Consider the following 21,121-nt stretch of genomic DNA (forward strand, 5'->3'; position numbering starts at 1 on the left):
AGTGAAAGTGAACACCTAGGAAGTGTGAGGTAGAGCGGATCGTAGTGCCACTGACTTGGAGAGACACATATGGGGTAGCAATATTTGAGGGAGGAAGCAGGCATGTTGAGTTTAAGGAAGTAAGCAGGCATTCATTATGAAATAGCATAAAGGCAGTCAGAGACACGAGTCAAGAGGGACGGTGAGAGATCAGGAAAAGACAAGTTGTTTGTCATCTGCATAGAAGAGATATTGGAAGCTGATTAGTGTACCAAGGGAGGCAGTATAGATTGAGAACAGAAGGGGACCAAGGACAGAATATTGGGGAACACTGACAGAGATAGATTGCAGAGGAGAAGAAGAGCCAGAAAAGGAAACACCGGGAAAAAGAACCAGGAAAGAATAGAGGCTCGTAGACCTGGGCTACAAGAATACATTTATACAAGTTTAGTACATACTTTTCAAAAATATTTCTTGCTTTATTTTGATTTGAATATTTGTTTAAAAGTCCAGAATATACGTGAGCTTGGTCTCTAGTGCATATGTATTAGAACAGGTAGGCAGTCACAACACTCAAAACAGAGTCTCTTAAACAGGTCCAATAAAATGTGCAAAGAGGTAAGGAGAGAGGGCAGCTCCTTGATGTATTTCTTAAAGTAGAGGAGTTTCCAGAACGAGTAAAATATGTGGAGACAGAAAATATAGAAACATATAGTGTAGGATATCTTGTGACCGTTAAAAACAAAAAGGAATTGCACTCAGTTTGTAGAGCCAGGATAGCTCCACCTAGATGCGCCTGGTTGGTATAATCCCCATTTAAGGATATGTGGTGTCTTCTTATCTAAAAGTGCTGTAGTGCTTTAATGACCTATTTACCAACAAGCCAGTGAGCAGATAAGGCAGGGCTGGTATCGTCCTGACCTACTGTATCCAGTTGAAGGTGCTTTGCCCTACGGCACTTTAACCCCTTAAGGACACATGACGTGTGACATGTCATGATTCCCTTTTAATCCAGAAGTTTGGTCCTTAAGGGGTTAAGATAAGACACCACATATCCTTAGGCAGGGATTATACCAACCAGGCACATCTAGAAAGAGCTACCCTAGCTCTACCAACTGTGAGTGCAATTCCTTTTTTCTTATTTTAATTGTCCCAGGATATAATACACTATAACTTGCTATATTTCCGTCACCACATAATCTACACCTCTACCTCAAAAAATACATCAAGGCGCTGCCCTCTCTTCTTACCGGTTTGCACATTTGTTTAAATTTGTTTGCTTGCATTAAAAATAAACAAACTTGTCAAGTAATGCATGGGAGGGCACCAAGGAGCTCCTGACACTATAACTATCAGAGTGGTTTGAAGTGATTATGGTGCTTAAGGGTCCCTTTAAAGACGTACCAGTGTAAAAAAAAAAAAAAAGTACACTTCCCATTTGACAAATTAGTGCAGAGCATTATGGTATGAGGATCGCCCATCTTGTAGTATTTGAATTGATTTAGGTACTGAATACAACATTACATTTGGCTAGCTGCAAGCACAATACCCTAAAGGGAAGAATTTATACGACAGAACTGCAGTTTTCAGTATTTTAAATATTAATAAAAACCAAACTACATAATATAAATTGTGCTGCATTCTCTTTACTGTGCCAAACTTGGATTATAAATCAAAGAAAATCAGAAGACACAAATGTTAAATAATAACATACATTTAATATAATTTGTGAAATTAAAACAGCGAAAGGCACAAGCTGAAAGCCATGTATTAAATGTAAAATTACATTTGTAAAATGTAAAGGCACAAACTTTGAAAAAATAAATTACGTTAGTGCAATGTTGAAACAGTAGCAGGTCACCCACAACAAAGCAAATGCAAAAGGGATTTTGGAAGTTCTGTAGGTCATTATACCAGTGAGCAGCATACTGCAAAATATTGGAGAAAGGAATCTTCTGAAACGGCTCAGCTTGCCCAGTTATTGTGTTGCCAGTTAGGTGCTGGCGAGCTGGGAAAAAACGCTGCGGTTTGCTTTACAGCACACTACTGACTTGGCGGATTGATCATTCACAAGGATGAGAAGCTCTACAGCTGCCCTGCGTTTGTGCTTCGGTTATCTTATTGCAGGGGTAGCCAACAGGCAGATCCTAAGCTGCTGCAGAACATCACCCATGTTGCTTTACTAACTGTACGGATGGCGATGCATCTTGGGAGTTATAGCTTTAAAACAGCTGAGTATCTTTGTCTTAGCCACAAATCAGAGCATTCTCTAGATCATATTACTGGACGTTCTACACCCATGTTTCAGAATCAAATTTATGGCAAAAACAGACACCATAACTTGGTAGATGCATGCGTGTTTTTCATGGAATGTGTGTCCTGATTTGTGAAAACATGTAAATACCACAGAGTACCATAGCAACAAAACGCATAACTGAATATATTTAAAGGAACAATCCAAGCACCATCACCACTACAGCCTGCTGTACTGGTTATAATAGGAGTGCCCTGGCGCATTCAAGTGTAATTTATCTGGATCTGCAGGATTACATTACAGATGGGAGACTGACGCGCTGGGGACCCAGGTAAGTTGTCAAACCTCCTAAATATGACCTAAAGGAAAATATAACAAACGTGTATTCCTGACACTACAGTTCTAATAGCTATATCTAGGCCACCAGCACCCCTGTGGGAAGTGTAAAAGGTAAGTCTATTTATGTTTCTTCCAGTGTTACATGGGTATCGCTGCAGCTCGCCCCACATCAATGGCTGAGATCAAAGTAAATTATTTCAGCCAATCCAATGCTTTCCCATAACAATGCATTGGGAGGCTAAAGCACATGCACTGCAAATTGCTGCACCAATCAGTATCTCCTCATACAGATGCATTGAATAAATTAATCTCTATGAAGACTATTCAGCGCCTCCATGCAGAGCGTAGAGACACTGAATGTGCAGCACTGACCCATGAGGCACCTATAGTAGGCATCTAAATGACGGCCTCCAGAGGTGTTCCTAAGCAGAAATGTAAGCACTGCAGTCTACATTAAAAGGCATACAGAGACAGGCTATAGACACCAGAACAATCACATTAAGCTGTAGTTCTGGTGACTATAGTGTCCCTTTAACAGATTACACTGACAGCACCAGCTAACTAGGGTACAGCATAACAGCAGACATGTTTGGATTGCTCTTTTAAAGTAATATGCCTTTCCTTAAGTAACTGGTAGTCTATGTTTTTCACTGGCGAGTGAAATGGAGAGTGGGTAATGGCATGAATACTTAGTACATCTACTCTGTGCCCAATCCCGTCCCACTCTATCCTAGCTTCTGAGGATTAACAGGGGGCGGGAGGACAAGAGACCCATCAATCTTTCAAGCTAGATGATTGTAGAAAATGCATTGCTCATCACAGTTCATGCAAGCCATCTGAGTTCTCATGCTTTTCACAATTATGGTGTAGTCTCTTATTCTGTGCTTCCAAAGGGGAGCTCCCTTTGTCTTCCACTTTGCCAAGTAAATCCCGTTTTCTTTTACGAACTAGATCACTCTCAGGCTCGCTCAGCTTGCCCTCTTTTAATCCCAAAACACGGAGACACACAATGGCTGCAGCCTGCTCCGCAAGCTTTTTTGATTTGTCCCATAGCGTTGAGCGATATTTCTTTTCATCCACGGTGACAACGGAACGGAAAAACTTATCAAGGGGTCGTTGCACAGTTTGGTAAACAGGCTGCGGCAAATTCTCCCTCCTACACCACTCCAGAAGGAACATTTTGGGTGTGATCTGTGGTGGGTACTCTCGTTTGTCAAATTTAACAGGTAAACACGTAATGCTGGGATCGTCATTGTCCCCACAAATAGAATTATTTAAATCTCCCAGGTCTAATACAGTTTTTCTGGATTCCCTAGAATCCATTACACTTTTATAGAAAGAACTCATGTCAAAGAGGTCACAGATTTCCTGTGTGGACTGCGCTGCATGAAGTCTCTTCCCCAACGGAGTTTCAAGCTGCTCTCGTAACATTTGACACAGGCAATACTTTGTGTTGGTGTAGTGGTTGTCGTAGTTTATGGCAATCCTAATGTAATCGCGGATGACTTCTTCCAGAGGCAGGATCCCCTTTTCTCTGAATATGGATGGGTTCCACATTGCTGCTCGTGCGATCATGACTGACGAAGCCCCGGTAGCAGCCCGAAATGTCTCTATGTCCCCGAATTCTTTGATTATTTCTTGCGAGCCTCCGTTGGCGATGACAGGGATAGACACGGCTTCTGCGATGGCTCGAATGACGTCGCAGTGGACGGGGTGCTGCGGGCGCTCTTCCTTTTTCCTCCCATGCACGGCGATGGCGGACACGCCGGTTCGCTCGATCATTTTGGCCAGACTGAGGGTTTGTTCGAGCGAGGGCAGGATGCGAATCTTGCAGGTGACGGGTTTGGAGATTCCGGTTACCAGGGCGGTCAGTATCCGCTCGATCTTGGCCGGGTCGGCCAGTAGGGCGGCCCCCATGCCCCCCTTGGTGGAGTAGTCCTTGGGGCAGCCCATGTTGACGTCGATGGCCGCCACGTCGTGCTCCAGCAGTCTGGCCACGGTCAGGGCTCGCTCCGGGTCCGCCGTGCCCATCTGGAAGACCACCCGGCCGCTCTCCTGGGGGCAGGTCTGGAACACCACCCGCTCCGTGGGGGCCACGAAGTCCACGGTGCCCAGCAGCCGGTTCTCCACCCGCCGGCACTGCAGCAGCTTGAGGTCCACCAGCTCCTCGCTGTACACCAGGCCGGCGCCGTACTGCAGGGCCAGCAGCCGCATGGGGAGCGTGCCCACCCGGACCATGGGGGCCAGCACGGTGCGCTGCCGGAACGAGGAGACCGCCATGCCGGCACTGACTGACTGACTGACTGACTGACTGACTGACCGGCGGGGCGGGCGGGGAGGGGGGTGTGAGGGAATACCGCGAGCTGCCGCGCGCACTCCCCGGGCACACCGGACACGCTGGGAGCCGGCGGCGCACCAGAAATGACGTCACGAGAAACCACGTGGTATCCGAGCGACGCGCTGCCTGTCACCAAGGGGCGGGGCCAGTCTGATCACATAGCCCCTCCCCCCGGCTCCCTGTCACCGCCCCGCCCTCCCTGTAACATCGGCAGCAACGGAGACCCGGGGGACAGGGGACAGAGGGGGAGGGCTCACAGCGCGTGGGATATGGGGGGGTTAACGTGTCTGGGATAGGGGGGGTTAACTTGTCTGGGATAGGGGGGGGTTAACTTGTCTGGGATAGGGGGGGGTTAACTTGTCTGGGATAGGGGGGGGTTAACTTGTCTGGGATAGGGGGGGGTTAACTTGTCTGGGATGGGGGGGGGGTTAACGTGTCTGGGATAGGGGGGGTTAACTTGTCTGGGATAGGGGGGGGTTAACTTGTCTGGGATAGGGGGGGGGTTAACTTGTCTGGGATAGGGGGGGGGTTAACTTGTCTGGGATAGGGGGGGGTTAACTTGTCTGGGATAGGGGGGGGTTAACTTGTCTGGGATATGGGGGGTTAACGTGTCTGGGATAGGGGGGGTTAACTTGTCTGGGATAGGGGGGGGTTAACTTGTCTGGGATAGGGGGGGGTTAACTTGTCTGGGATAGGGGGGGGTTAACTTGTCTGGGATGGGGGGGGTTAACGTGTCTGGGATAGGGGGGGTTAACTTGTCTGGGATAGGGGGGGTTAACTTGTCTGGGATAGGGGGGTTAACTTGTCTGGGATAGGGGGGGTTAACGTGTCTGGGATGGGGGGGGTTAACGTGTCGGGGGTAGGGGGGGGGTTAACGTGTCGGGGGTGGGGGGGGGGTTAACGTGTCGGGGGTGGGGGGGGGGTTAACGTGTCGGGGGTAGGGGGGGGTAACGTGTCTGGGATATGGGGGGGTTAACTTGTCTGGGATAGGGGGGTTAACGTGTCTGGGATAGGGGGGGTTAACGTGTCTGGGATAGGGGGGGGTTAACTTGTCTGGGATGGGGGGGTTAACTTGTCTGGGATAGGGGGGGTTAACGTGTCTGGGATGGGGGGGGTTAACGTGTCGGGGGTAGGGGGGGGTAACGTGTCTGGGATAGGGGGGTTAACTTGTCTGGGATAGGGGGGGTTAACGTGTCTGGGATAGGGGGGGTTAACGTGTCTGGGATAGGGGGGGTTAACTTGTCTGGGATAGGGGGGGTTAACTTGTCTGGGATATGGGGGGGTTAACTTGTCTGGGATAGGGGGGGTTAACTTGTCTGGGATAGGGGGGGTTAACGTGTCTGGGATAGGGGGGGTTAACTTGTCTGGGATAGGGGGGGTTAACTTGTCTGGGATAGGGGGGGTTAACTTGTCTGGGATGGGGGGGTTAACGTGTCTGGGATAGGGGGGGTTAACGTGTCTGGGATAGGGGGGGTTAACTTGTCTGGGATAGGGGGGTTAACTTGTCTGGGATAGGGGGGGTTAACTTGTCTGATAGGGGGGGTTAACGTGTCTGGGATGGGGGGGTTAACGTGTCTGGGATGGGGGGGTTAACGTGTCTGGGATGGGGGGGTTAACGTGTCGGGGATAGGGGGGGTTAACTTGTCTGATATGGGGGGTTAACTTGTCTGGGATAGGGGGGTTAACTTGTCTGGGATAGGGGGGGGTTAACGTGTCTGATATGGGGGGTTATCTTGTCTGGGATAGGGGGGGTTAACTTGTCTGGGATAGGGGGGGTTAACTTGTCTGGGATAGGGGGGTTAACGTGTCTGGGATAGGGGGGGTTAACTTGTCTGCTATGGGGGGGTTAACGTGTCTGGGATAGGGGGGTTAACTTGTCTGGGATAGGGGGGGTTAACTTGTCTGATAGGGGGGGTTAACGTGTCTGGAATAGGGGGGCTCAGCATGTGGGACAGGGGGGGTTAACTTGTCTGGGATGGGGGGTTAACTTGTCTGGGATGGGGGGTTAACTTGTCTGGGATGGGGGGTTAACTTGTCTGATATGGGGGGTTAACTTGTCTGGGATAGGGGGGTTAACTTGTCTGGGATAGGGGGGGTTAACTTGTCTGATATGGGGGGTTAACTTGTCTGGGATAGGGGGGGCTCAGCATGTGGGACAGGGGGGGGGGTTAACTTGTCTGGGATGGGGGGTTAACTTGTCTGATATGGGGGGTTAACTTGTCTGGGATAGGGGGGTTAACTTGTCTGGGATAGGGGGGGTTAACTTGTCTGGGGTAGGGGGGGTTAACTTGTCTGATATGGGGGGTTAACTTGTCTGGGATGGGGGGCTCACAGTGTGTGGGATATGGGGGGGGGTTAACTTGTCTGGGATATGGGGGGGTTAACTTGTCTGGGATAAGGGGGGGTTTATCTTGTCTAGGTTAGGGGGGGGTTATCTTGTCTGGGATAGGGGGGTTAACCTTGTCTGGGATAGGGGGGGTTAACCTTGTCTGGGATAGGGGGGGTTAACTTGTCTGGGATAGGGGGGGTTAACTTGTCTGATATGGGGGGTTAACTTGTCTGGGATAGGGGGGGTTAACTTGTCTGATATGGGGGGGTTAACGTGTCTGGGATAGGGGGGTTAACGTGTCTGGGATAGGGGGGTTAACTTGTCTGGGATAGGGGGGGTTAACGTGTCTGGGATAGGGGGGGTTAACGTGTCTGGGATAGGGGGGGTTAACTTGTCTGGGATGGGGGGCTCACAGTGTGTGGGATATGGGGGGGTTAACTTGTCTGGGATATGGGGGGGTTAACTTGTCTGGGATAAGGGGGGGTTTATCTTGTCTAGGTTGGGGGGGGGGTTATCTTGTCTGGGATAGGGGGGTTAACCTTGTCTGGGATAGGGGGGGGGGTTAACCTTGTCTGGGATAGGGGGGGTTATCTTGTCTGGGATTGGGGGGGTTAACCTTGTCTGGGATAGCAGGGGGTTAACTTGTCTGAGATTGGAGGGGGTAACTCAGCTTGTCTGGGATTGGGGTTATTTTATTTGGGGGGGTTCTCTGTGGGGTTGGGGTTTGGTGGGTTCTCGGTTGGGTTGGGATGTTAGGGAGCGCTGCGACTGGGATGAGGTATGACTGACTGTTTTGTGTAGGATAGGTACGAGGGGGCAGAGCACAGGGTTAAATATATGCGATTAAAAAGAAAATTGATTTGTCAATTCTAATCTTAAAGAGAACCAAAACGCTACACTTCAAATAAAATGGGAAAATAACTGTAGATTAAATGAAAAAATATATACAATTCTTTGCAAATAATCAGCAAACCTATATTCACTGTAAAGGTTATCTTACACACTAGGAAATCATGCTCTATTACCGTCTAACTCAGTCAGACTAATTACAACAATACAAAGTCATATATCTCCTAAGTAAGACGCTGTCACTCAGGTTATAATACCTGCCAAATTACACTGAAAAACTTGTTTTGATGAAGTAATCATGGTGGTTTGGAGTAACCCTTTAACTCTTCTGTTGCCAGATGTATAATTCTAACTCTGGCAGCGTCATTAGCCCTTCACAACAAGAGTTCCAGGTGGCTAATGTTAATTCTGTGCATGTTTGGCTGTCAAACAGCATTCTGGCAACAGATGGCCAATAGTGGCACGGCTCCCCTGTTCTCCATAAGCTCGCCGCCCCACCCAGATGTGCACTTTCAATTTCCACACTGGTTCTAGCTGAAATAGTTTTCTTAAAACACTTTTTTTTTGGTTGGAATAACACTTTACATTTTAAGTTCCCTTGTAAATTCTCCATAGTTTTAACTTTGGGTGAAAAAAAACGAATTATTCACTAAGCAGAACACAATCTGGGATATTTACACTGAATTTTAGTAAATGAAAGGGATACTATACAGAAAGAAATACACAGCTGTACTTCCCTCTGTCCTCCACACCATTGTAAGGAATAAAAATCCTTATTGTGCTCACCTGGTTCCAGTGCCGATCTTACTCGTTTGATGTAACCCGCTTAAAGGGTGCTAATGCGCATGCGCGGTGAGTGCCGACCCAGTGCTTTAGGCCCTCCTCGTAGAAAAGCATTTCCGAAGTCACCTAGCAAGCAGGAAGTCCCTCTAGTGGCTGTCTGATTGACACCCGCTAGAGGCAGTCTGAACCCTGCAAGGTAATCATTGAGTTTCTTTAAAACTGCAAATATTTACATTGCAGGACTAAGGTTGGACAGGGACACTGCACCCAGACCACTTCAATCACTTCAAATGGTCTGCGTGTCTATACTGTCCTTTTAAATCCAAATGTAAGAATTGTAGTCTACATTTTGCAATTCAGATATAATTGCTATATGTCAGTACTTAGTCAAAAACATTGTATATGGTGGATAAAACAGCAGTTATTGTCTATTCGAGTTACCCAGTAAAGTGAATCTCAAAGTTAAGGTCAAAGTAGCTGGAATGGAAACATAGTTTACTTTAGTTTGACATAGTTTGAACATTTACAATTTACCTGAGATATTGGCTTATACAATAAGGCAGAGTAAGTAGCTGTATAGAATTTTCCTTACCAATAGCCCAAATTAAAGGAACACTACACGTAAGGAACACTTTACAGTTGGTCTGATTTGGTTATTGCATCAGAAGGGCCTCTAGTAGTTGTCGAGTATCTACTAAATGTCAATGTGTTAGATTGCAGGGTTATTTAGATAAAGTGGTCTGGGTAAATTTAATATCCCTTTAAAGACACGGTCTCCCCAGAAGCCTTTGAAGATGACTGCCAGAGGAAGTGGAATGTTATGGTGGTATGGTGTTCGTTGGCACGTGCCAGATCTTGTATGCAGGGGAAGATTTTCCTTGGGATAAATCTCTGCAGGGCGTGAGTTTCTAATTGGGATTTTTGCTAATTGATTCGTTAGGCAACTGAGTTCAGGGTGACCGTGAAGGGACCTCTTTGCACCATAATCTATGTCACTATTTACTATGATGCTTGGAGTGTTAAGTGTTGAGAGGGTGGCAAACATCCCTGCATCCTCCTTGGCCATCCATTTCCCATAAATTCCTGGTTTTAGTGAATTATACCATATGCTCTTTGTATTGTATTTGCTGGACAGTTGACAAGGTAGTGCAAATATTATGCCAAAAAGGAAAATGATAAGAGTCCAATAATAATAATAATTACAACCTGGCTGCTTTGGTCACTTGTCACCAATTTGTGGTTTAGTGATTTATTGCTACACTGCTATTCTAGTAGCATTTACAAGGGAACTTCAAATGTTATGTAAATGAAGACATCATGTTTCCAACTTTGCTATTTTGGGTAAAATTGATCATTCCAGGTCAGTTCTCAGCAGTTCACAGTTTACTGACTTTGCACTAAAGTGAGAATTCAAAGTGGCTATTTTTACTTTGAATTTGAAATTCAATCTGGAAAGTCTGCTATGCTTTGGGTTCATTAATATTGGCCTTAAATTTTACTCTTGGGCCACGATTACCTTTACAGATTACCTTACAGTTTAGATCTGTCTCCAGAGCGTAGAGTGTGGAGCTTTAACACAAGAACTATTTTGAGATTAGAGCTAACCATTGTGGGAAGAATGGAGGAAAATCTGTAACAAAGTGTTTTGCCAGCACAATACTACAGGAGAAAGCACTGTAGTGTGTGCAGCTAACGTCTCCAAGACGTTCGAAGAAAACAGCCAAGGTTCTGTCAGATCTACAGATGGTTCTGTTTCTTCCAATATCAAACATCAGCCAGAGTCCTCCCACACGCCATGTCCTGACAGATGGTGCTTCCATCAAGATGTCAGCTGGTATCATAGCTGATGGAGTGTCTCAGACTCCTCGGGAAGGCTTTGAATGTCCTCTGTCACTTCTCTACCCATAGATGTTCGAGGCTGTCAATGTCCCTGTGCTCGCTTTTCTGGGAGTTGTCATTGTACTGTTTTTGTTCTTGTCAGACAAATAGAAGGGGATGTTTCATGTATAATTATGTTTTATCAACAGTCTAACTGTAAAGCTCTGACCTGTCAAGGAGCACTGGGTGGATTTGTGAAGATTTTCTCAGAGAAAAAGGTAATAAACTTTTTACCACGAATAACGACTGTGGACAGTGATGGTGTACAGTTTGCAACCTATTGGTAGGCTAGGCCGTCATATTCCAGACACAAGGCTCCAGGACCTTAATTACTCTATTTACATGAGAAGCATAAAGATTGTGCAGTTGTGATGGTCCTGATGTGAGTCAGAGGTCTCGTCAACCCAGGTGGCATTTGATTAAAAGTGGCTACACAGGGCATTCATGTAAAGCTGAGCTCCTTGTAATGCTCATTTTATTTTACTTAACACGCCTGACCGACAGCTTAAAGGGATAGAACAGTCACCAGAACTACTACAGCTTAAAGGGACACTATAGTCACCAGAACTACTACAGCTTACTATTGTGCTGGGGGGAATGTCCTTGAAGGTTCCCCATAGAGATGTATTGAATCATGCCTACTAGCCTCCAAAATCTGATGATCTCAGCAGGGGAGGCGGCCGCATTGAGAGAATAAAGGTAAGTAATTGTTTGGATTATTGTCCCCCCACCCCCCCAACAAATTCGATTGACTAACATGCTAACGAGCCAACGTGTTCCTTTAACAAAAACCATAAATATAACGAGGTGTGCGTTTGTCACCTTAGTGGCCATCTGTAAAGGTAAATCATACAGAGACATTTCTCAGTCTAGCAAACGTAGAATCCTACAGAATTCGAGACTCCCACACCCTCAGGTTTCATTAAGAAGATTCTTCACACAACATTGGAACGATAAATATCACAGAATGAATAGTACGTGTTGATACAAACAACGATGTAGGCCGGGTCGTTTTCTCACTGTCTGAGGGTTTAACATGAAACCCAAGTTTATATTTCATGTTACCTCCATAGTTAAACACATTGCTGTCAATATTCACAGTAAGAAAACATCTGAACCATAAATGTACTGTGCAGCCAGCTGCTGTCATGCTGTTATAGAGCGTAACAACACTTGTTATATTTGTTACAGTTATTATACTGTTGTCGCACAGATATTTTCTCATGACTTATGAGATGATTGTATAGAACCTTCGGGTGTATTTGCCAATGACGATAAAGACTTTCAGGATTGTTTTCTAAAGTCAGAATTGGAAGTGAATTCCAAATATAAGGCCACGCTACCCAAACTAAAAGCATAGCAGGCTCAGAGAATCACCCAGTTTGGCTATTTTACCTTACATTTGCAATTCACCTTGAATCCTCCTTAAATTATCCGCCTGTAAAAGAAAACAAGGAAAGGGTAAGCTTATCAGTGATTTTGTACTATTGCCAAGTTCTCCCTGCAGCCCAGGAAGGACGTCCAGTGTCAGTTAGGCGACCAAAAGTCCCCCTAGTGGCTGTTTGGTAAAGCGCTACTAGAGGTGGTGTTAACCCTCAAAGGTAACTATTGCAGTTTTTTTTTTAAAAAAAAAAACCTTTGCAGGGTGGAGCGACCTGGGACTGTGCATCCTGATCACTTCAATGAGCTGAAGTGGTCTGGGTGCCTATAGTGTCTCTTTATAGATGCTGCTGGAGGCGGAGTTATACCTCTGATAGCAGTGTGCCTTGTGTTTCTCAATGAAAACGCTGCACAGACTCCAAGCACCATGACCACTTCAGAGCCATCAATGGGGCTTGGGGTATCACTTTAAAGAGTCCCATCCTGAAAAAGTAACAAAATTACTCAGAATAAAAATGAAACTCCATTAGTTATATTGAGTGAAAATGCATTATATTTTTCTGAACTAACCCTTTAAGCAATATGTTAACAGGTAAAGACTTTAATATGGCATCCACGGGTATCTTTATATGAAGATACACAGTATACTCACTCTTATCAGGGCTCTTGGTGAATGTCTGATACTGTATTTTGCAGTTTGAGATTGGGCTCAGACCCCATAATCAATCCAATTACCTGAAATGCTTTATGCATGAGATAAGAGAAAATGTCACGGTTAGGTTCACAAGGCGTTTGAGAACAGATTCTCCGAAATGAAATGTGTCAGTAGATGATAAAATCAGAATGCCAAATAACTCTGCTAAAGAGACGTTGTCACTTGGTGCATTATAAATAAATAAATAAAAATGTAATTTAGACAGGGAAGGCTCGTCGGGGTCAGAGCCAATAATCCTGCATCAGAAACAATCTTTTTCTGTTATAGTCTCTGTCCGTGCTATAAACATGAATAATACACTCTATCACAGGTGTAGGCAACCTTTTAGCAGCACTGTGCCGATATAGGATTGTGATGTCCCGTAGTGTGCCGTTGTTATGACCTGCAGTGGTTATGGTACTGCGTTCTTCTATTCCTTTCCCAATAGCTGAGCATAAGTGATTATAGCTGCAGCAGGGAGTAGAGGATTAGTGTAGATGAATGTAGCTTCCAAGACGATTCTCCGCCGCAAATAGAATATCCCCCAAACATGAGCCTAGACTTCATGAAGGGTGTAACAGGAATGAAGTTTATTGAAAACACACTGGCTTTTATGAGAAATCCTCCTGCAAGAGGACCTCCCACAGCAAACAAAGACATTAACCAATCATCATACAGTTTTACAGTAATACCCGCCTTCTCTCTGCCTGGGAGATATTGAGATAAGTTAAGGAATAAACCAATTATCTCCAGGCAGAGGGCACACAATTTTCCCAAAAGTTGGAACACCCCTTTACCCACAAGGTATCCCCACAAATTACATATCCCCTGATAGCCCCGATCTGGGGGACAAACATATCCAAATTTCACCCAGATCGGTTCAGGGGTTCTTAAAAAGTATGGAAGTCACATTTCACCGACCACACACGAGGCTCCTGCCCAAAACAGTTCCACAAATTCAGCGTGTGCGGTCGGTCAATTCAGAAAAAGGTAAAAAACGAACAAAGTACCGAATGGATTCTCCTGGCTCATAGGAGCGATTGCTCCCCTTGTCTGTACGAACAAAACTACCGAATGGCGCTCTCCTGGCTGTTCGGCAACTAAAGGAAGCAGGCTTTCGGTAGTTTCAGCGGTGGTTCGTGAGGTCGAGTGTCCGATTTTAGTTCCAGACACACGACGACCAAGTCCCGCTGACTCCCCTCGTGCGAACAAGATGGCCGCCGTTTTCTATTCCACTTGGCGTTCGGCTATACGAACAGCGGCTGCCCAGGGAGCACTTAATAGACGGTTCTTAATGAGCCAGGAGGGTGGTCGGTGTTCGGTAGTTTTAAACTACCGAACCAATAGATTCAATATACGTGCAATACTTGTAGGAAAAAGAACAAAGAAGAAAATATTAAACAAAAGTCTATTTTCTTCACACCGGTCCTATTTTTTTAAATTGAGATCTCTATGCTGCCGTTTTCTATTTATACTGTAATTGCTTTGTATCTTTATATTTGTGCGTATATGAGCTATTATATTGTATATGTTCAGGAGTAGTTTGTGGTATCGTGTATGATACATATGAATGTGGGCTGTGTATGGGGGCTGCTTGTGGAATTGTGTGTGTGGATGGATGTCACATTGTGTGCGTATGTGTGGGGGTCTGTTTGGGGTATTGCATGTGAGAGGCTGCATGTGTGGTTGTGTGCATGTATGTGGATTGTTAGCGGGTTACGTTTGTGCGGATAGTTTGTATGTTTGTATGTGGACTGTTCGTATTATTTGTATGAGGGGAGGGTTATTGTGCATTTCTGTGTATATCTAGCCGTGTGGGTGGCTTCCCTGGGTTCCAGTGGGGACCAGGCTGGCCAGGTACAGGTCAAGGACAGGAGCTGCAACAGCAGCTGCAGGCTGCTCTACTACAGTGTGGATTCCCATTTACAAGTGCTGGGAGGAAGTGATATGAGATAGTTATCTGAGATCACTTCCTCTACGTGCTGCAATGCATAAATTGAGGATTGTCCTTCAACGCCTTTTCGTATTAGCAGATATCTGAAGTTTCACTGGGACTCCTGATAGACCAGAGCCTGTTTAGCTCTAGCAGCCTTGAGTGCCGTGCAAAGACGCCTTGAGTGCCGTGCAAAAACACCTTGAGTGCCGTGCATGGCACTAGTGCCATAGGTTGCCTACCCCTGCTCTATAAGTTTGGATGGTGAATGAGATCAGACCCTAGTTTTACTCTGATACAGAGAGCTTAAACACAGCCGCAAGTCCCAGCAAACACAGAGAAAATCATTCCGAAGGTGCACAAGGTACGTACGAAATTCAAATGTATCAAAGGTACGTCCGACATCGCAGAGGCCAAACGTAGAGGCCATCGCAACCTATGTCGTGATCCCCAACTAAACAGGCTCAGGCTTTCCAAAGTGGAAAAAATCTCTATGTACGATCTACAGGAGGCTATGGGACTGTGCTGTACGATCTACAGGAAGCTATGGGACTGTGCTGTACGATCTACAGGAAGCTATGGGACTGTGCTGTACGATCTACAGGAAGCTATCGGACTGTGCTGTACGAGCTACAGGAAGCTATGGGACTGTGCTGTACAATCTACAGGAAGCTATGGGACTGTGCTGTACAATCTACAGGAAGCTATCGGACTGTGCTGTACAATCTACAGTAAGCTATGGGACTGTGCTGTACAATCTACAGAAAGCTATGGGACTGTGCTGTACAATCTACAGGAAGCTATGGGACAGTGCTGTACAATCTACAGGAAGCTATGGGACCGTGCTGTACGAGCTACAGGAAGCTATGGGACCGTGCTGTACGACCTACAGGAAGCTATGGGACCGTGCTGTACGAGCTACAGGAAGCTATGGGAGCGTGCTGTATGACCTACAGGAAGCTATGGGACCGTGCTGTACTATCTACAGGAGGCTGTGGGACTGTGCTGTACAATCTACAGGAAGCTATCGGACTGTGCTGTACAATCTACAGAAAGCTATGGGACCATGCTGTACAATCTACAGAAAGCTATGGGACCGTGCTGTACGAGCTACAGGAAGCTATGGGACCGTGCTGTACGAGCTACAGGAAGCTATGGGACCGTGCTGTACGAGCTACAGGAAGCTATGGGACCGTGCTGTACGAGCTACAGGAAGCTATGGGACCGTGCTGTACGACCTACAGGAAGCTATGGGACCGTGCTGTACTATCTACAGGAGGCTGTGGGACTGTGCTGTACAATCTACAGGAAGCTATCGGACTGTGCTGTACAATCTACAGAAAGCTATGGGACTGTGCTGTACAATCTACAGGAAGCTATGGGACAGTGCTGTACAATCTACAGGAAGCTATGGGACCGTGCTGTACGAGCTACAGGAAGCTATGGGACCGTGCTGTACGAGCTACAGGAAGCTATGGGACCGTGCTGTACGACCTACAGGAAGCTATGGGACCGTGCTGTACGACCTACAGGAGGCTGTGGGACTGGGCTGTACTATCTACAGGAGGCTATGGGACTGGGCTGTACTATCTACAGGAGGCTATGGGACTGGGCTGTACTATCCATGGGACTGGGCTGTACTATCTACAGGAGGCTATGGGACTGGGCTGTACTATCCATGGGACTGGGCTGTACTATCTACAGGAGGCTATGGGACTGGGCTGTACAAGCTACAGGAAGCTATGGGACCGTGCTGTACGAGCTACAGGAAGCTATGGGACCGTGCTGTACAATCTACAGGAGGCTGTGGGACTGGGCTGTACTATCTACAGGAAGCTATGGGACCGTGCTGTACGAGCTACAGGAGGCTGTGGGACCGTGCTGTACGAGCTACAGGAGGCTGTGGGACTGGGCTGTACTATCTACAGGAGGCTATGGGACCGTGCTGTACTATCTACAGGAGGCTATGGGACTGGGCTGTACTATCTACAGGAGGCTATGGGACCGTGCTGTACGAGCTACAGGAGGCTGTGGGACCGTGCTGTACGAGCTACAGGAGGCTGTGGGACTGGGCTGTACTATCTACAGGAGGCTATGGGACCGTGCTGTACTATCTACAGGAGGCTATGGGACTGGGCTGTACTATCTACAGGAGGCTATGGGACTGGGCTGTACTATCTACATGAGGCTATGGGACCGTGCTGTACTATCTACATGAGGCTATGGGACCGTGCTGTACTATCTACAGGAGGCTGTGGGACTGGGCTGTACGAGCTACAGGAGGCTATGGGACTGGGCTGTACGATCTACAGGAAGCTATGGGACTGTGCTGTACGATCTACAGGAAGCTATAGGACTGTGCTGTACGATCTACAGGAAGCTATCGGACTGTGCTGTACGAGCTACAGAAAGCTATGGGACTGTGCTGTACAATCTACAGGAAGCTATGGGACTGTGCTGTACAATCTACAGGAAGCTATCGGACTGTGCTGTACAATCTACAGGAAGCTATGGGACTGTGCTGTACAATCTACAGAAAGCTATGGGACTGTGCTGTACAATCTACAGGAAACTATGGGACAGTGCTGTACGAGCTACAGGAAGCTATGGGACCGTGCTGTACGAGCTACAGGAAGCTATGGGACCGTGCTGTACGAGCTACAGGAAGCTATGGGACCGTGCTGTACGAGCTACAGGAAGCTATGGGACCGTGCTGTACGAGCTACAGGAAGCTATGGGACCGTGCTGTACGAGCTACAGGAAGCTATGGGACCGTGCTGTACGAGCTACAGGAAGCTATGGGACCGTGCTGTACTATCTACAGGAGGCTGTGGGACTGTGCTGTACAATCTACAGGAAGCTATCGGACTGTGCTGTACAATCTACAGAAAGCTATGGGACCATGCTGTACAATCTACAGGAAGCTATGGGACCGTGCTGTACGAGCTACAGGAAGCTATGGGACCGTGCTGTACGAGCTACAGGAAGCTATGGGACCGTGCTGTACGACCTACAGGAAGCTATGGGACCGTGCTGTACTATCTACAGGAGGCTGTGGGACTGTGCTGTACAATCTACAGGAAGCTATCGGACTGTGCTGTACAATCTACAGAAAGCTATGGGACTGTGCTGTACAATCTACAGGAAGCTATGGGACAGTGCTGTACAATCTACAGGAAGCTATGGGACCGTGCTATACGAGCTACAGGAAGCTATGGGACCGTGCTGTATGAGCTACAGGAAGCTATGGGACCGTGCTGCAGGAAGCTATGGGGCCGTGCTGTACGACCTACAGGAAGCTATGGGACCGTGCTGTACGACCTACAGGAGGCTGTGGGACTGGGCTGTACGACCTACAGGAGGCTATGGGACTGGGCTGTACTATCTACAGGAGGCTATGGGACTGGGCTGTACTATCCATGGGACTGGGCTGTACTATTTACAGGAGGCTATGGGACTGGGCTGTACTATCCATGGGACTGGGCTGTACTATCTACAGGAGGCTATGGGACTGGGCTGTACGAGCTACAGGAAGCTATGGGACCGTGCTGTACGAGCTACAGGAAGATATGGGACCGTGCTGTACTATCTACAGGAGGCTGTGGGACTGGGCTGTACTATCTACAGGAGGCTATGGGACCGTGCTGTACGAGCTACAGGAGGCTGTGGGACCGTGCTGTACGAGCTACAGGAGGCTGTGGGACTGGGCTGTACTATCTACAGGAGGCTATGGTACCGTGCTGTACTATCTACAGGAGGCTATGGGACTGGGCTGTACTATCTACAGGAGGCTATGGGACCGTGCTGTACTATCTACAGGAGGCTGTGGGACTGGGCTGTACGAGCTACAGGAGGCTATGGGACTGGGCTGTACGATCTACAGGGCTAACAAGGCTATAAAATGACTGACTGGTTCTGGATGTTTATACTCAGAACTTGTCTTTTCAGTCTGGCCAGAAAAATGCAAAATGAGGTAGTATAGACAATGCAAGCAGGGCCAACCCAAATAAAATGGAGTCAGTGGACAGTTCCTGATTTGAGGCAGAACTGTTATTACTGCCCCATATATAGATTAGATGATTGACCAATTTACCGTGATTTAACCATGGATTCAACATGGAAAGTTCTCAGGTAGGCCCAAATACCCTGACCACGAGGTGGCAGTTGGCCTCTGTAATTCTTTCACTGAGGAGAACCAGAAGAGCTTCACAGAGGTTTTAAAAACATGAAATGTTTACTATGATATAGAACAATAAACTTTACTTCACAGAATCATCCAGGATCTGAAATGGAATCTTTAATTCAGAGAACTTTTCTGAGTCTAAACAAGAGACTTTAAGTGAGGATTCCAGAACCCCAACATGAATATTTACGTAACAGAACCTTCTAGAATCCGTATGATAATCTGTACTTCAAAGAACCGTTCGAGTTTAGAGCATGAAATGAAGCTTTACTGCACAGAACATTCAAGAATCTTAACAAGAATTTTTGTTTCATCTAACTCATCATGGACCGAACAGAATTCTTTGAAATACATTTACTCCCGTTACTGCAGAGAACTTTCCAGAACATAAACAATGATTTTTTTATAGTCTGATTTACGGATAGGATTCATTGATATGAAGTGAGAGTGTAACAGTAATATTAATTGGTTGGGAATATGTGCGTTTTTATAAGTGTGACAAGACCAATCTCGCCACTGTGCACAGGGCCGTCACCAGAAATTTTGGGGCCCCTAACTCAGCTCAGGGTCTGGGCCCCCTGGAGCCCGCCTCCAAATACCGCCCACTGGGTCCGCCTCCAAATACTGCCCACAGGAATAAACACACAGACACAAACACACACACTGATACAAAAGGACACAGATACATACTAACAGACACACATACTGAAACAGACATACACGCATACAGGCATACATACTGACACACACATACTGAGACATACACACAGGCATACATAGTGACAGACAGACACATACTAACATACATACAGACACACATGCATGAGGACATAAAGACACATACATACATGCATACACACACACACACACACACATTAATACATACAGACACTGACATCCATACACACATACATTCATAATGGCATACAGACATACACACATACAGACATCCATACACACATACACACAGACCTACGTTCATAATGATATGCAGACATACATTCATACTGACATACAGACATACATATATAATGACAGACATACATATATAATGACATACATACATATATACATATATAATGACATACAGACATACATGTATGCATACAGACATACACAAACATACATAGACAGACATACATACATACATACAGACATGCATGCATCCAGACAGACCTACATACATACATACATAGACATACGGACAGACATACATGCATGCAGGCAGACATACATAGACAGACAGACAGACATACACAGACAGACATACATGCATACAGACACACACAGACATACATACACATACATGCATAGAGACACACAGACATACATACACACACATACAAGCATACAGACAAACATAGAAATACACACAGACATACATACAGACAGACAGACATGCATGCATCCAGACAGACATACATAGACATGCATGCATCCAGACAGACATACATAGGCATGCATCCAGACAGACATACATAGACATACATGCATACAGACATACACATACAGACAGACAGACATACATACTGCCTGTGGTAATTACATTACCCATTGTGTAAGGTAATTGTATCACAGGCAGAGGGGAGGATTTTGTGTGGGAGTGTCTGAGTGTATTGTACGTGTTTATTGGTTTTCCAAAACCCTGTGGGTGGTACTAATATGTATATAAGAACAATAAACCCACAGCTCTGTCTGTTCCTGCTTGACCCCACAAAACGGAGCCTTGTCTCGTTCTTGGGGGGGATTTATTGTATGCTGTTCCAGTTCGACTGCTACGAGTGTAAACCTATTCGTATGGTTTTCCTATTCGGCTGTTTACAGCATTCGGATGTTTGAGAGCATTCGTATGCTTCTCCGGTTCGGTGGATTGGTGTCTACAGTAGCTGCCTGTATATCTGGAATGGAATATCTCCTAAACGGCTATTAACCTCTTTTATGCCTGGGGGTGCCGTTACAATAAGCAATGTTTACTTTTTTTTATTAAAAATAATAAATTGCTAGATATTCTGAGAGAGCAGTTTCAATAATAGTCCCTCAACAGAATGAAAGAAACTACAAAAATCTCCCAAAACAATGATGCTCGTTCGCATCTAGACAATAGCTGGTCATGCACGTCACCTAACATTGTTTTGGTTTCTATTTTGCCACAATTGGCCAAACTGTTGTTTTATTGTCATTG

At 46.2% G+C, this 21,121-nt stretch overlaps 2 protein-coding genes across 2 annotated transcripts in view; both read right to left on the minus strand.

Annotated features, from left to right (window-relative positions):
* The window catches only part of PHF24 (PHD finger protein 24), a 154,520-nt gene that overhangs the window by 110,591 nt on the left and 22,808 nt on the right, over window positions 1-21,121 (minus strand). The window lies entirely within an intron of this gene.
* On the minus strand, window positions 1,684-4,878 carry DUS2 (dihydrouridine synthase 2). Its single transcript, XM_063453566.1, has one exon. The coding sequence runs from the start codon at window positions 4,850-4,852 to the stop codon at window positions 3,389-3,391; it is 1,464 nt and encodes a 487-aa protein (XP_063309636.1). The 5' UTR covers window positions 4,853-4,878; the 3' UTR covers window positions 1,684-3,388.

The sequence above is a fragment of the Pelobates fuscus genome, chromosome 5 (assembly GCF_036172605.1).
Source record: "Pelobates fuscus isolate aPelFus1 chromosome 5, aPelFus1.pri, whole genome shotgun sequence".
Taxonomy (NCBI): Eukaryota; Metazoa; Chordata; class Amphibia; order Anura; family Pelobatidae; genus Pelobates; species Pelobates fuscus.